The sequence below is a fragment of the Carassius carassius genome, chromosome 2 (assembly GCF_963082965.1).
Source record: "Carassius carassius chromosome 2, fCarCar2.1, whole genome shotgun sequence".
Lineage (NCBI taxonomy): Eukaryota > Metazoa > Chordata > Actinopteri > Cypriniformes > Cyprinidae > Carassius > Carassius carassius.
The window spans coordinates 48457558-48475148 of record NC_081756.1 but is presented as its reverse complement, the minus strand read 5'-3'; the positions used below and the strand labels follow the sequence as shown (position 1 = coordinate 48475148).

Below are 17591 nucleotides of genomic sequence, written 5' to 3'. Positions count from 1 at the left end.
GGATTGCCAGAATTTCAAAACAAATCCTGCCCACTTGCTTCTCAAAACTACTCCAAAACTAGCATTTCCAGGAGGGCAGCGTGCGCTAAACTGGTGTCGAATCACAACACAGGAGCAGCTAGCACAATCAGAACTTGTTACGTATTTCTGAAGGAGGGACTTCATAGAACAAGGAAGTCATAAGCCCGTTTTTATGACAGTGAAAACAGCAGTATACAGTATACAGTATACAAGTGAATTGTGTAAAAAATACTGTTTTTTTTACACGCGAAACATGAACACATTTTATTTTGCACACTGTAAACACAAAGCTTCAAAAAAAAAAAAAAACGTGACCTTTAAGTTTCACAGGAGCCTGAAGAAAAACAGGTCGTGTTCAACAACACTCACTTTTTTGAGAATTCATAACTAAAGTATAATTCGCTTTAGTGTGGAACAAAAATAAACATAAATTTCAAGAGAAATTTCATTAGAGAGATCTAATGAGTCTTTTAGAATGGGTTTCTCAAGCCAGGATGTGCATTAGACCGGGGCTAATCTCCTGTTTCCAAAATGCATCACAAAGTGCTTGAGAAAGCTGTAAACTAATTCCACAGTGCACAAGGTGCAAACAACCTTACGCCTGTTTCACACACTCCGTATGCGTTGCATATTTTTTTACGCACCCATGTTAACGGATTCCAGTGTTCACGTGATTGCGGTTAGTCAGTGCGTTCCAGGAGCGGTGCATCTGCAGCAATGCAGCGATCGTTTATGTACAGAGTATAGTGGACTGCAAACGCGTCCTGTGTGAAAGCACAATGAGTATGAGTCCGTGCTGCTTCAGCACCACATACGAAATGCACACGGACTGCATATGCACGGCATACGCACTGCAGACGGATTATGTGTGAAACAGGCGTGCGTCTTGTCGAGGTTTCCATTGGGAAGCTTCTTTAAAAAAAAAAATTCCCTGAAGCAATTGCAGCACGTTAACGCCGATAACGGCCCACCACTAATATATATATATATATATATATATATATATATATATATATATATATATATATATATATATACAGAATGCCATGTATATTTTGGTGTGAAACTATCATCTGTAACAAAGACCAGAAAAAAAAAAAAACATGTTCTGCACCTCGTGGGGTTTTCTTTACTAATGTCAGTTGTGTTATCTAATGCTGATTTCAAAGAGATTCTGCTATGTGTGATTATTTTGGAGGTTACATTCTAATTTGTATTATCTGATGCTAATTTTGTTGTTTTCTGATGCTGGTTTTGAAGATTATATTCCGGTTTTGTAATTTGAGGCTGATGATTTTGTATTATGAAATAGAGTGCAGATCTGATGATGATTTATGTGGTAACTTTGTTCTCTGATGCTGATTTTAGAGATTTCAATGTTATCTCATGGTGAATTTAGAAAAAAAAAATCAGTGTGTTTCTGTTTTTTGATGCAGATTTTGAAGCATTCTTGGTTATCTGGTTATCTGATACTGACTTTGGAGATCTTCTATATATTGATTGTGTTATCTGATACTTATTTGGATTTTTTTTTCATGATGATTGTACTATCTGATGCTGAGTTCAGAGATTTTATGTTGATTCTGCTTTTGCATTATGAATCTAATTTGCAGATCTAAATATGATGTCATAATCAGGCATTGATTTTATGACCCGGTAATAACTTTGTTCTCTGATGCTGATTTTGGACATTTCAAGGCAAATCTATTATCTGACGCAGATTTTGAAGCAATTTGGTTATCCTTTTATCAGATGCTGATTTTGGAGATTAATTTTGTTCATGTTCTCTGATGCTGATTTAGATTTAAGGTTACATTTTCATGCTAATTATGCTATTTGATGCCGAGTTCAGAGATTTAATGGCGATTTTGATAACCAAAGCTGATTTTTAAGATTTAAAATTAATTATATTTTCTGATGCATATTTTTTGTTGTCTAATGCTGATTTTGGAGATTACAAGGTAATTATATTATCTCATGCTGAATTTGAGCAATTCAGTGTGATTCTGTAATCTGATGCTGATGTTGGTTATAATGATTATAATGATCATGTTATCTTATACTGATTTTGAAGTATCCATACTGATTCTGTTATCTGATACCCTTACCTAAATATACAATGTAAACCTGATGGTGTGTTCAGAGTTGATAAAAAAAAAAAAAAAGTTCTACTTTGATTCTGTTAAATAATGCAGATTTTGTTGTTGCTAAATTTCAGATTTGAACACTGTTGGTTGTGTCATTTTGTTTAATTATGTTACCAAGGCTAAACCTTATAAAATATAATGTATGTATGCTCACTAGGTATTGAAATAGCAAAAGAATGTGATGAACTGAGTCACATAAAAGAGTCACCTTCAGATGAAGGTTAATTCCAGGAGAAACATGCCGCAGGTGTTGTGCATTCAGAGGAGAGCGCTCGCTCACACACACACACACACACACACACACTGCTCTCTCTGCATGTGTGATTTGAGAATGCTCTGAGTGGGTCATTTCCTGACTCTATAAATGTAGTGTCTCAAATCACACTATCACTTAATAAGAGCAACTTCAGCTCATGTCCACCTTTCCAGTGAGAAACACAACACACAACAGAAACAGCCTCTATGCAAGGGTGAAAATGCAGTGCAAGAATCTCTGTGGCATTAAACTGGATGTGCTATTTGTAAACAGTGTAACTTGCTTAGCGATATTCACTTCAAACTATTGCTCCACAGAACAACTGACCATAGAGGATGACAGTTCACACTAATGGCAAAACTAATGCGTTTAGATTATAATACTAGCGCATTTGGATGCTGAACACTGTCCAATAGACTATATAAACTATATTCTGCCTAATAAATAAATAAATAAAATAAGTAGCATGTTCAATTTCTGGCAGAAAGCAGCGGTAAGGAGCAGCAGTTGATGTGATGACGGCTCATGACAGGCCGAGAGTGTAAATGTGAAGTGGCCACAGCTGTTACCTCTCTGTCAAAAACATTTCTATTCAACTGTGCCCAAAACTTCATCTTACAGATCAAGTACAACCAGGAAAATGTAATTAAATGCATGCCTTCCAAACCGCTGCTTTCACCAGAGAGACATAATTGTGAGTTTGAACACAGATCTGTCTGTCAATGAAAACAAGCTTTCAAGAGAATACTCTTCTTGTTAGCTTGCTGGCCAAGACAAATATCAAATATCACTACTACTTATTCTCACAATTAGACTTTGAGCTCCCTTAGTGGAAATTGAAGAATATATCTTGAGACATAGGTTATATATATATATATATATATATATATATATATATATATATATATATATATATATATATATATATATATATCTTTTAGAATGTATTTTACAGTTACAAAATATATAAATAGTGTTATATAAAATTTAGATTGTTGCTTTAGCACTTTATTTATTTTTGCAATGAAATAAAATAAAAAAATAAAAACACCTAAGTGAATTTGATTTAAAACAAATGTACATTTTTGCATAATTATTTAAAATTTTTTATGTTAACAATATTTACTTTTGCACACAGCCAAAATCAATTAAGATTAACTGATATGCATGAAACAGGTTTAATATATTTTACATATTTTAAATAATTTTTACAGGTATAAAATATATGTTTCTTTTTTTTTTACATTTCTATATATATATATATATATATATATATATATATATATAAACATAATAAATATATATATATAAATATATAAACATAAAACACCTTTTTCTTTATTTCAAATTGAATACATTTTCAAATATATTTAATATACAATGGTATATAATAAAATAATTAGACTAGTATATGATATAATAGTAATAATAGCTTTGCCGCTGAAAAAGTTTGTTTATTATTATTATCATTATTTATATATTTTTTATTTTTCTAACAATGTGGTGGAAACTATGATACTTTTTCTGGCAAGGAGGGTGACCATGAAAAAATGGTGGGAAGATTTTTTTTATTTTTTTTGCAGATGATTTCAGTTATTATTTTCTCGTAGTAATGACCACCAATATGACCTGTGCAACAGCAACAGTTTTTCCCACAGTGTTAGTGAAGATGTTTATGAAAGTTTTCTTTCTTCAAAAGGCTTTTAATTAAATAGTGAAATTAATGTCATGCATTTGAGAAACATTCGCTCTGTAATTAGTGCCAGTCAGTTGACGACGTTTCGACTTTCAGTAAGCAGCTTTGAGCTTCCCTCCACAATCTTTATTTGATGCTTTTCCAATTAAAGAGCGCATTTCAAAGTTTCTGGTTCGACCACTAACTCAAGCAAACAACATTCAAGCTCATTCGATCTGTGTGCTGCCCGCAGACACCAAACAACTCATTTCACTAAATCAAAAGTTTCCATTTTCACAACCATAACATTCCCACCAGCAGCTCCACCCGCTAAAATGAGTCTGATTAAAACATGTCATATTTCACCCAAAAAGCATAAGATATACAAGATCACATTTTGCATAAAAGAAATAAAGGTTATTTGTTCATTTGAATTTTGTATTTTAGAAGTATTTTGTATATATTTATTTTGTAATTATATATATATATATATATAATTATTATTATTTTTTCTATGGAGGGCCAAATTACTCAAAATTAAATGATTAAATAAATGCTGAAATATATAAATAAATCATTAAAAACATGATTAAATAAATACAGAAATAAATGCATTAATATTTATTTATTTATTTATTCATTTATTCATTTATTTCATTAATAAATTATTGAACGAATAAATTAATTAATTTATATATATATAAATATAAATATATATAATGTTTTCCTGAAGCTCAATTGGTAGAGCATTGCACTTTATATATATAAATTAAATTAATTAAATTTTGAAAGTAACAATCTAATGCTATATATTTAGGATTATTATTTCACATAAGTTTTTTTTGGACATTCACATAGTAATGAGAAATTTGGTGTGAAATATGCTTAATCATATTTCACATATGATTAAGCATATTTATGTTAATGAAATGAAATAATGATAATCCTAAAAAATAGGCTTCATTTTCTTTTAAGACCACTTGATGACTGCAGCGTTCTTTCATTCATTGATGCATTTCGGTTTTATTGCTTTATATACAGTTCATCAGAAAATGTTAAATTGAATGAAATTTTATTTATTATTATTATTATTATTATTTTTTTTTTTTTTTATTATTATTAATGTATTATTATGATTATTATTGTTATCGTTGCTAATAATAATTAAAAAAAATACTTTTTAATATAATATAAAATAGAGGAAATACATGATATTGAAGCATATCTTAATTTCTAATTTCTTTTTTTTTTTCTTGATTAAAAAGTAATCTAAAAAATTTAGTTTTGTTAAGGCTTCTAATTTAACTTTTAAGTGCACGCCAGCAAACTGATGATCAGGCATGAGCTAAACAGCACAAAACAATTTTTTTTAAATTTTTTTTTTGTGCAATTCACTTTGGGAAAAATACCTTAGTTTTCAAAAGCTTGTGCCAACGATCCAGCTTACCTAGCCTGTTGTCCAGGACTCCGAAATCCAGCGTATACTTGACCACGTGGTAGTTATTCCACACATAGAGCAGATTGTCTCTGGGATTGTAATCCACGGCAGCGATGTACTGGTATGAGTTGGGGAAGGGGATGTCCAGATAGCCGTCTTTGCTCAGCTCCGTGTTGTATATGTAGTCGATTTTATTCCCAGTGGCTTCGCTATCGTCGTCTTCGTAGACGGTCTTGACCACATACAGGATCCCACAGATCATGAAGGCGTTGGAAGCGGAGCGTTTGTCGTAGGCCGTATCCCAAGTTCCCTCCACACGTAACGTATACGGGTTGAGCTGGCTGATCACGATCCGTCCGTTGTTTTGCTCCGTGGCGTAAATCACCCAAAGACCGTTCTCATCCACCGCCAGATCGATATCAGACTTGCCTCCCCAGCGATACGGCGAAGTGTCGTGGTAGTTTGCGCTAGCGATGATAGCCTCGCCGCTCTTGATGCGAGTGCGCAGATCAAACTTGACGATATTCCTGGTCCTCTCCTTGTTGAAGAACAGCGCACCGTCGTAGACGACGAACCCGGTGCCGTCCACCCGATGGGGGAGCTTGTAGGTCGTGGTCGGTCGTCCTGCGATGAAATCCTCTTTGCTGGAGTATTCGGTGAGGGTGTCCGTGCGATACGGCGTCCAGGGCATGTAATAGATCTTATCCGAGGCCTGGAGGGGGTCTTTGCACCAAGCTCCCGACTGGTGGTCCGACTCGAACAGATGCTCGCTCTGATAAACACCACGCAGGAGCCCTGGGCACAAGAAAACTACAGACAAACAAAGAGAGAAATACAAGTGAGTGTGGTTTTGAAAGAACTTCATGCTAATTTTCATTTGATATGGCGGATAATGGCTAAGTTCTGGACACACAGTCACATGATATGATTAGACGGCTGAGTAGACACACATTTGCACTTTTGCACATTTGCACAAAAATGGTAGGTTAAATTTCACATTTACACAAAAATGCTGGGTTAAATACAGCTCAGCGTTGGATAAAATAGGAACAAACCCAGCGATTGTGTTCTTTTGACCCAGCAATTTGTAGTAACCCAAATAATGGGTCAAAACATTTGCACTCTAAAAAATGCTGGGTTAAATACAACCAGAGCCAATCCTCCCTATATGCAAAGTATGTATTTTATCTGAAACATCAGTCAAATAATGTAATGTGTATGTCATACAGTCTTGCTCGAGACAAAAAAAAACGAGTTGAAAGAGTAACGAGTCACTTAAGAGACACTGTTTCTCAAGCGCTTTCCATGAGCGCGATTCAAGATGGAGTGAAACACGGACAATAGCTTTTAGAGTGTGGGCTGGTTTCAGTGATCCATCACGTATATAAAAGGAAAGCGATAAACACTGATTATGGAGGAGAATTAAATGTTATTCACTATGCTTTAACATACAAACAACGTCAAATCTCTTGTATTTCTGCTCAAAAACATTGTGCCACATCACTTTCACTAGACAATGACGGATGCTCTTACAATGCAATGCATTACATCTGCTGCATATTATGCTATTTCAGCTCATTCTGGCCAGGAAGCATTCATTTAGAAATGAAGACGCTGCTTGACTGACAAGTTAAACTAGACTAGTGTGCATCCAGAAAGCACTATAGTCAGATGACAAACAGCCATGTAATGCAGCTAATTGAATTCAATTTGTACATTATTATTAGTAACATTTTTAAAGTTAAAAATTCAAATTTTGCAAAAATATAAAACATTTATTTAAAAAAAGTGGTGTTTTTACTTTTAGTTGGTGGATTTACTTTAAAATAATTTTCAATCAGAAATTTGCTCAAAGAAATGCAAGTAACATATTTACATTTTTTAAAGACTGATACACTATTTCCCTGTAACACATACTCCAAAAATAAAAATAAAACACGCAAACAGTCCTGTTAAATATTTTACCTTTAGTTTTTTTTTCTTTGCTATGAATGTCTTTTATTTCAATCTTACTGCTTTCATTTTTAATTTCTCTTATCACATTACTATACTGTCGATATATATATATATATAGGAAAAGTTAAGATTGTCATAATTTATTACACCGTCCCAAACTTTCCTAAACAATGTTTTTTTGCATTCATTGATGCACTGGCGCATCATCTTGAACCATTTTTGTTCATTCTGGTGGCATTTTTGTCCTAATCCCCTGTTAATTTCCAACTTCTTCAGAATGTCTTTTTTGGGTCCACAGGAAGCCAGAAATTCATAAGGGTTTGGAAAAACATGACTTTGAGTAAATCATATATTTTTTTTCTCTTTAGGAGGGAGCCAGTCCTTCAGAAGCATGTGCATCTACTACAGGGGGACCAAACTTTACTCCTGGAGCACGAATTATCCAGAAGAGTCGAGCTAAGCCCTAATTAAACACACCTGAAGTGGCTAAACAAGGTCTTAAGGGTTTCTGGAAGCTTCCAGACAGGTGTGTTATATCTGGATGGATCTGAACTCTCTCCCTCGAGGAGATAGATTGGATGCATGCAGAAAGATTTAATTTTGACTTGAAGTTGGCATTTAAAATTTTGATAAATAACAGGCAGCTTATTAATGACGGCTGGTCAAACGGGCCAGAGGCCGCGGAGACATAATAATGAGCTTATATTTATTACAATCTGAACAGATTCCATCCCGATGCTAAGATATTGTCAATTTGTGTCAACATGATTTATTGCGTCTGCGTGCACAAAACTAATAATAAGCATATTTTGCTCCATTCAGCTTCGCTCTAAGCAGCGGCGCAGCATCAGAACAGAAAGATTGTGTTTCTTTCCAGGGCTTTCGCCTCGAGAAATTGATTTAAGCCCAAGTCCGACTGCGGCGATCCATACACTTAACCAGATTAGGTTAGAAATATATAAACTCATTCCAATTAATTTCCTGCACGGGTCAAATCTGTTGATACCACAGACATCAGACATAACAGAGATGGTGGTAAGCGAGCAAAACACATGTGTTTTTTTTTTCATATCTGCCTGTTTCTTCCTTTTCATGTTCCAGTGGTTGATTTTATGAAAACAATAAAAAGCACTCTAAAATGGTCTTGTTAAAGTGTTTTACTTTCAGCTTTCGTTTTTACTACAAATGGCTTTTATGCAGATTTCACTGCTTTACTTTTTGATTCCAATGCTAAACTATGAAAATATATTTAAAAAAAATAACGTGAATAACTAATACATGTTAATAAATTAAACAGGGTAAAATTACCCATTTCAATATATACTGCATGAAAATGATTTGTGTGAAGGTTATTCATATTTTATTACAATTATTATAATAATGTATTCCCTAATAAAGCTTTATCTAAAGTATATTTATTTGTTTGTTTGTTTGTTTCAACATATAATGAAAGAAGAGTGTAAACATAATTAAAATATATATCATATAAACTGAGTATAGTAAAATAAACCAAATCATTATTTATTGTGTGATTTATTATACAATTTCCACATTACGCAAGAAGAATGAACATATTTAAAATATTTAATATAATATGTAATGTATAAAGAAAACATGTTAAAATAAACCATTACTATTTAATATTTATTGTGTGAAATGATTTGTGGGAAGAATATTCATAATTTAGAATTCAAATAATTTATTCCCTATAATAAAAGCTTTATCAAGTTCATTTTTGCTTTTATTTTTTTTACCAAATTACACAAGTGTGAAAATATATTTAAAATAAATCATATAATGTATTGAACTGGTTCAACCCCTTTTGAAGAAATCAGATTTGGACAAAAGTGTGTTAGCTAATTTTAGACCAATCTCAAAACTTCCAATCTTGGCTAAAATCATGGAGAAGTGCATTCTCACCCAACTTCAGTCATTTGTTGATACAAATGAGATCAGTAAAGTGTTTCAATCAGGTTTTTAAAAAAACATCACAGCACTGAATCAGCTTTGCTGAAAGTCTTTAATTATATTTTTCTTGCGACTGATCTCGGAAATTTTACTGTAGTTTTACTTTTAGATATGACAGCAGTGTTTGATACAATTGACCATCAAATACTTATATCTCATCTTGAAACATCTGTGGGTATCTGTGGAAATGCCTCAAGATGGATAAAGTCATATTTTCAAAATAGGAGTTTTTTCGGTCTGTATGGGAGAATTTGTATCAGCAGTGGCACCCATTTCTTGTGGTGTCCCGCAAGGCTCTATTTTAGCACCTTTTTTATTTTCTCTGTATATGCTTCCGTTAGGATTGATTTTGGATAAATATGGTGTGTCATTTCATTCTTACACTGATGACACTCAGTTGTATTTGTCTTTTAACCCAGATTCTTCCAGTGCCTTCGGGCATCTGTTGGCCTGTGTAACTTTTAGAGTCTTAATGAATCGAAAACAGAGATCATTATATGTTGTCCCTCTGAAAGGAGCGATACGGCTCGAGTAAACTTAGGAATACTAAGCTCTTTTAGGAAAAATCAACTTAAAAAATTTAGTGTGATTGGTGATAGTGCTTTAAAATTTAACTCTCAAATTAGTGAAGTTGTCAAAGTTAGCTTCTACCAATTAAGAATGATTAGTAAGATCAAGCCTTTCTTAGAATGTACAGACTTGGAGAAGTTTATTCATATTTTAATATTTTCTCACTTTATTACGGTACTCAAACTAATTTTTTGGTTCAAAATTCAGCGGCAAGACTATTGACGGGTATGATCACATTACTCCAGTTTTGAGATCATTGCATTGGTTATCAATATCTTATAGAATTAATTTTTCATTTTACATTTTACCCCCATACATTGCTGATCTTATTCATATTCAAGAGTCAAAGAGATCATTAAGATCATCCTGGATCAAAATTAAAGTTCAGAGGTGACAGTGCATTTTCGGTAGCTGCCCCAAGACTTTGGAACAGTTTGCCATTGTCTTTGCGACAATTATTTTATCTGAATGAATTTAAGAATCAGTTAAATACATATATTTTTTTCATTAGCCTTTGATCAGGAATGAGTGCTGAGATATTGTCGCTGTAGTTACCCTTTGGTCTGTCATGTATGATGTGTACTGTTGATTTTATTATTTGCTATAACTTACTGAACAGCACTTCGTTGTTTTATTAGGTGCTTTATAAATAAAGTTGGAGCTGGAGTTGGAGGATTGTGTTAAAATTACTAATTTATTGTAGTTATTATAATAATTTATTTCCTAATAAAGATTCAGCAAAAGTAACTTTTAACTTTCTTTTTTTTTTTTACCAAATTATGCAAAAGGAGTGAAAATATATTTAAAATATGTGTAATATATTCAGTGCTTTAAGTGGGACGGTACTCAGTACCACTTCCAAATATAGCTCTTGAGCGTACCGCCACCTCTCCGTGCGCCCAGAACGTGCTTTTAGTGTACCGGTACCCTCATTTGGACATCTGTTTCAATCTACAGTCATTAAAACCGAATTTACAGTTTAACGCGGAATGGCACGGAATTTGACAAATTTTGAATGAATTAATCAAAAATAGGTAATTGCACTTACATCAAATCACGATATGGACTAATATCTGTAAATATTAATAAATAAAGGTCGTGAACACATGAACAACATCTCCAGAACTGCTCTGACAGTCACTTCATGAGCATTTGACCGTTTGATTTGAGTAAAACTAGCGTCACATCACATACACAGAACTGTAAAGGTACGTCAACCTGTCAAAATAAAAGTCCGGTTAAAGACTATTGTTCAGCAGAATGTACATGGCCTACTACAAAAAAAAAAAAAAAATGAAACATTATTTTTTTAAGGTTTAATCACACAAAATGTCTTGCATGTTTTATTTTTAATAGTAAATCCCCTTTGTTTACCAAAAAGTTAAGTTAATTTTCAATAATTAAAAGATAAATTAAATTATTAATTAAATGTAAAAAAATTAATAATTAAATGTTTATTTTTGATGTATGCATTGCATTCTATGCATTTAAAAAATAAAAATATTTTTTTTCTAACAAAGGAAATTTAGTTGTTCATTTTAAGAGACCCAGGAGTCTTATTTTCTCTTGCATAATTAATATTGCACTTAAATTAAGCAAAAACACATGTTATCCGATTACTCGATTAATCGATGGAATTTTTGGTAGAATACTCGATTACTAAAATATTCGATAGCTACAGCCCTAGTTTTAATAGAGGTTTTAATCCTTTGCCTGTGCTGCCGCTTTTCAGAGCGCCCTTCACAATGCACGCTTCCTAATTCGTCCCACCGAGAACAGAGACTACATTACCCATACACCCTTAAGTTTTACAAGTGAAAAGCGCGTGCGTCACTTTTGCCGCTCAACCACTCAACGTGGCCAGAGAGGGTGTGTGAAACGCGCACACTCGGCTCGGTAAAAATACAAATACAGTGAACAACACTTAATATGCTCTCCAGATGACTCGCTGGCTGACACCCTACCAAGCCAGAATGATATCGCTGCAGGTCAGACGCAAGCTAATGAAGTAATGCAGTAGTTCTTTCTAAGGGTATTTTTTTCAAAATCCTTTTGCACATTTTATTTATGTTCAGTAGCTCTTTCTAAGGGTATTTTTTCAAAATTATTTTGCACATTTTATTATTTTGCACATTCTAGCTGAAGCAAATCCACAAACTATTAAAAGGATTTATAATTTTTTATAAGGTCGTCTGTTGACTGCTGTATATAAAACCCCTTCAATATAGTTGTTGTTACCTCAGGGGATGAGGGGAGTCATCAAAAAAAAAAAAAAAAAATAATAATAATAATAATATTATATATATATATATATATATATATATATATATATATATATATATATATATATATATATAGGCTATAATAGAGTACCGGCACCTCTTTTGGGCAACTTAAAGCACTGAATATATTATAAAATGTATAAACTGAACAGTAATAAAGTATTTCAACATTTACTGGTTTTGAAAATGATTTGTGTGATGATAATATTTACTGTAATTATTAAAATTTGTTCTCTAATAAAGCTGTCTGTAAAGTTACTCTTTTCTTTAACAAATTATACAAAAAGAACGAGAATCTATTTAAAATATATAACATAAAATAATAAAGAGTAAAAAATTTGTTTTATATTTATTGTGTGAAAAATTATTTGTGAATATATTTAATAATTTATTGTATTATAATAATAATTTATTTCCTTGATAAAGCTCTATCTAAAGTTTCTTCTTTTTGCCAAATTATGCAACAATAGTACTGTAGTATAGAAGAATTTATAATTATATAATATAACATATTCAGAAGTATATAATATAACATATTTAATATGATCAATGCGGCTGAGGAAATTACATTGATTAATTACTGATTTAATGTCAGATTTCTTCAGTGCTGCATTTATGTTCACATTATTAGACAAAATAAGCCAGCGAGTTTGGAAAGTTTCTTCTAAGGGAATTTAATTCCCAAAAGTCTACATAGTTGAAGAAACTCATTTCATTCCTTGGTACTGTGAAAAATAAAGCTTCCTCTGGCTCCGTGACTCCATTAGTTAGTCTGAGCGTCTCTGAGACCGAAATTATACGGCTTACACAGGTGTTGTAAAGGTTAATGAAGTGGGCATTTTGGTTCCTGCGTCAGCACCGTTTTAATGCCTCACACAGACACACACACACACACATGACTCTCTGACTGTCCATCCAGATTATATTTTTATAGTAGTATACAGTGAACGGCTGCATCAGAAACCAGCAAATGCTCCAATCTGTGTCTTAAAGCGGCGATTAAAGCGAAGCCCCAAACACCCTGCAGTCAATATCACAGTGCTGTAATGATGCTACAACACACACACACACACAAACAGTCTTCAGAGACAGTCTCTAATGAAGGAGGCAGACGAGGCCTGAGACCGACCCTGGATGGAGAAAAGAGGTGAAGAAGGGGTTTTCAAAGAATAGTTCAGCCAGAAATATCATTGGTCTTGATTTAGTCAATCTCATGTCAGTCCATTTGTCTTTCTTTAATCAGAGAAGCACTAAAGCAGACGTTTGACAGAATGTTCATGCTTCTCTTTTCCGTATCATGAAAGCAAACTGGAGTATTTTGCACCAATGGGTTGAGTCTATTAGGCCTGCATCTACTGGATTCATATATATATATATATATATATATATATATATATATACCGAACTGTGCAAAAGTCTTAGATCATTAGTATTTTAAGTCAGTTATTTCTATGTTTTGCTGTAGTGTGTCAGTAGTGAATATCAGTTTACATTTCCAAACATTATTTTTGCCATTAATTGTAATAATCCAGTGAGATGTTTGTTTGCACCAGGAGTCTGACAGCAGCCAGTGCTCCACACAGAGATCTGATCATCATCAGTCTGTCTGGAATAACACGAAGAAACAGAACAAACTGAGACAGACTCAATCCAGAAGAACTGTGGCAATGTCTCCAAGACGCTTCAAAAAACCTGCAAAGCTACAGCACTGTGCAGAGTTTTAGGCACTTGTGTAAAAATGCAGTAAAGTGACTATACCATCAAAAAATTATTCCATAAATAGATTTTATTAATTAACTTCTATTAACTTAACTAAATTAAATCAACATTTGGTGTGACGACACTATGCGTTAAAACAAGCTTTTGTCCTAAGTGCATTTGTGCATTGTTTTTCAGATAGCTTTGCAGGTTTCTTGAAGTGTAAGATAAACAATATTAAATTGTAATTTACTGTTCAGATTTATAGTTAAAACTATCAGCAAATTGGGTAAGATTTTATATTTATTTATTTATTTTTCTGGAAAACTATTTGCAGCTTTGAACTTGCCAAAAACAGCAAAGAGCTCTGACGCTGCAGAGCATATTAAGATATTTACTAAAGACTAATGCTGCGTTCCAGGCAGGTTCATGACTTCAAACCACGACTCACGACTGGAACGCGGCATAACACTGAACGGCAAACTAGTTGACTTCTTTTCTAGAGGACTAATCAAAATGAGCAGTCATGCAAACCCCAGTTTACAGTGACCTTGTCTGTCAAGCTTCAAAACCAACAAAAAACACCATAAGTAGTCCAGATCACAACTACTGTATATATCTACTGAAATCATCTGCTAAATAATCTCTGGAAATATCACTCTGTCCCTTATGCAGAGCTTCCATTGACACTTGATATATTATTGCACAGTACATATGAACCACTCGTATGATGTTTAATGTTGTTTTCGGAGCATTTTATGGAAATAACAAGGTGCATGCTCTGCAAAATGTGTTCCACAGAAGAAAGCCACAGGGTTTGCAGTAAACAGTGGTAGGTTTCATTATTTGCTGACCTATTGTTTTTAATATGATCCAGTCCAGATGAAGTGTGCGAGAGGAAAACACCAGGAAGTGATGAGAAGAGGAGGATGAGGGAGTTGAGACTGATCATACAGCATGTGTTTTAATGCTCATCTCTGATCTCAGATCAGCAGCGCTTCTCAATGATGCTCCACTTACAACAGCTGATCACTTTTCTGCAGATTATTTTAATTTCAAATGCTGTAAATATTATTATTACCATTTAAAATAGCTGTTTCTACTGTAATATATTTTAAAATGTAATCTATTCCTGTGATGCAAAGCTAAATAACTATTATTATTATTATTATTATTATTATTATTATTATTAAATCATTGTGAAATAGATTTATCAGCATTCTTTTGATTAATAGAAAGTTCAAAACATCATTTAAAACACTTCATTTTTTATTACTTGTTAAATTACTTTTAAAAAAAATACATTTAATGCAAATTGAGGTATCGATTTCTTATAATAAAATTAAATGTTATTTAAATTAAATTAAAATATTTAAAAATAATAATAATAAATAAATAAATCTCCTGACCCCAAACTAATTAATGATAGCATGTTAAGACTAAAATTCTATGTATTTTGATGCTAAATAAACTGCTATTTAGTATTGGCTGGTCACATTAGATGCCAATATGGACAAGGAGCATGAAACTATCAAAATTCAAGAGAATTTTCCTATTCAGCCTGCCAAATTAATGTTTTGGAGTATTTTTATGTATGTGCAGTTCATGGTGGTATTAATAAATTGGATTTTAGTTTCAGTTTGCACTATAAACAATTTTGGCACTTGATTTCCAATATAAAATCTGATTCATGAAGCAAAAGAGATCTACTTAATAACACGTGTGTATTCACTGATAGATTCCGCCTTGAGAAGTGTGTGTGTGTGTGTGTGTTTGATGGTGTTAGCAGCACTATTATCGTAATGATGTCATTTAAAATGCTGACAGCTCATTGGCCGGTTTATTGATTGGGCTTCACTGGATGTTTTAAATGGGTATTAGATTATGAATATCATTACTGTTAAAGTGCTAACGGGGCTCTGCGAGCACTTAGCCAATACACTGATGCTGGAAGATCTAATTAGCTGGCAGATGAAAAAGGATGTATAATATGTATAGTCCTGAACAGACAAACTGGACGCGTGTGTGAAGCATGTGTATATTGGTGCAAATTCTGCAGCATTAAAAAAAAAGAAAAAAAAAAATTAGTAATAAATTCAGGATGTTATTGATGATATTATCACATACTCAGCAATGCTGCATATCTGTGACAAAAAAAGTGTTTTATTGTAAACATTTTTACTATTGCTTTGGCATCAAAACCAGAGAAAAACAGGATTATCAAAAACCTCTTTGTTGTTGTTGTTGTATTTCTTGCTGTTTTTCTAAATGGACATAATGTTACGAACAAAATGATAAAGTAATAAAAAGAAAAGAAAATCAATATTTTGCCAGTGCCTGTTTATTAGGATTTCGTTGTGCATGTCAAAACACACAAACCTCTTTGTTTTCTTTTTTTCTTTTTTTTGAATCGGTTCATTTGGACAGATCATTTAAATCACTTTCAAATGGTTCCAAAAACAACTTGGACTGTGACTTTTGGTTGTGAAGTTTAATGCTTTTCAATACATCTCTGCTCCAAGGTAATCTATAATTATACAACAACAACAACAATATAATAATAATAATAATAATAATAATAATAATGTTAAAATAGTTATTTACACATTTATTTATTTTTTTATAAATTAATAAATAAGTGAAATACAATAAAATAATATTAAATTATACCTTTAAGCAGAAATATACATATATATTTGTATAATATATTTAAAATGTATAGTCTTCTCTTCTGGAAAATCATATCACAATGCACTTTTCTTCATCCAAAAAAATGTTTTTTTTTAAATGAAAATGTCACGAGTGCCTCTCTCTCTCTCTTTCTCTTTCTCTGTGTGTGTGTGTGTGTGTGTGTGTGTGTGTGTGTGTATGTGTGTGTGTGTGTGTGTGTGTTTTGAGCAGCAGTAAGAAATGAGCATTATAACACATGAACTTAAATGAAGCTGAAAACTACGAGAAAACATGAGCCCACCACATCACAATCTCCACCACATAAATAACATTTCCTCTGATCAAATATAATATTAACAAGCACACTGAACACTGAATGGTGTGTTTAAATATCACAAAGCCAGCATTAAAAATAATATTTTAGACATAAAAAAGATGGTTTACTTGAGAAAATGTTAAACATGTTGGCAGAAAGCCGACACAAAGACACTTTACAAGGTGAAAAAACACATCTTTACCTTTCTGTTCCACCTCTATTTTAGGCATGGAGGAGAAAAACAGAGACAGAGAGAGAAAATCAGAGCAATGAAATAAAGATTTGATATTTTCTTCTTCTACAGAACATCCTGAGGAACAACAAGCATCTGCTCTTGTCACAATGAAATGGAGTGCAAACTGTGTGATTTCTGATCGACGTCTGTCAGACTGTGTAATGAACGTCTCAGCTCAGAGTTTGGTCCAAACCGACAGCGTTTTCTCAAACTCAAGAGAGCAGATTCACAGACAGAAAAACTCACACACTGTGCACTCGACTTAATACAAGAGATAAAACATGTTTGTGTAGCAGCAAAACTTCCAGCAGAGACCTGTGGAGAAACACAGAATACAAACTATAGTGTGTGTGTGTGTG

At 32.9% G+C, this 17591-nt stretch overlaps 1 protein-coding gene across 36 annotated transcripts in view; it reads right to left on the bottom strand.

Moving 5' to 3' along the window:
* Positions 1-17591, bottom strand: part of LOC132111166 (adhesion G protein-coupled receptor L3-like) — a 277367-nt gene that overhangs the window by 92260 nt on the left and 167516 nt on the right. For 28 of the 36 annotated variants that reach the window (XM_059518330.1, XM_059518347.1, XM_059518416.1 and 25 more), the window contains exons 5-6: positions 17200-17214; positions 5547-6347 (exon numbers count right to left, since the gene is read on the bottom strand). In XM_059518330.1, the coding sequence (XP_059374313.1) occupies positions 5547-6347; positions 17200-17214 (816 nt within the window). The remainder of the gene's footprint in view (positions 1-5546; positions 6348-17199; positions 17215-17591) is intronic. The other 8 variants (XM_059518343.1, XM_059518533.1, XM_059518575.1 and 5 more) reach the window with 1 other exon arrangement.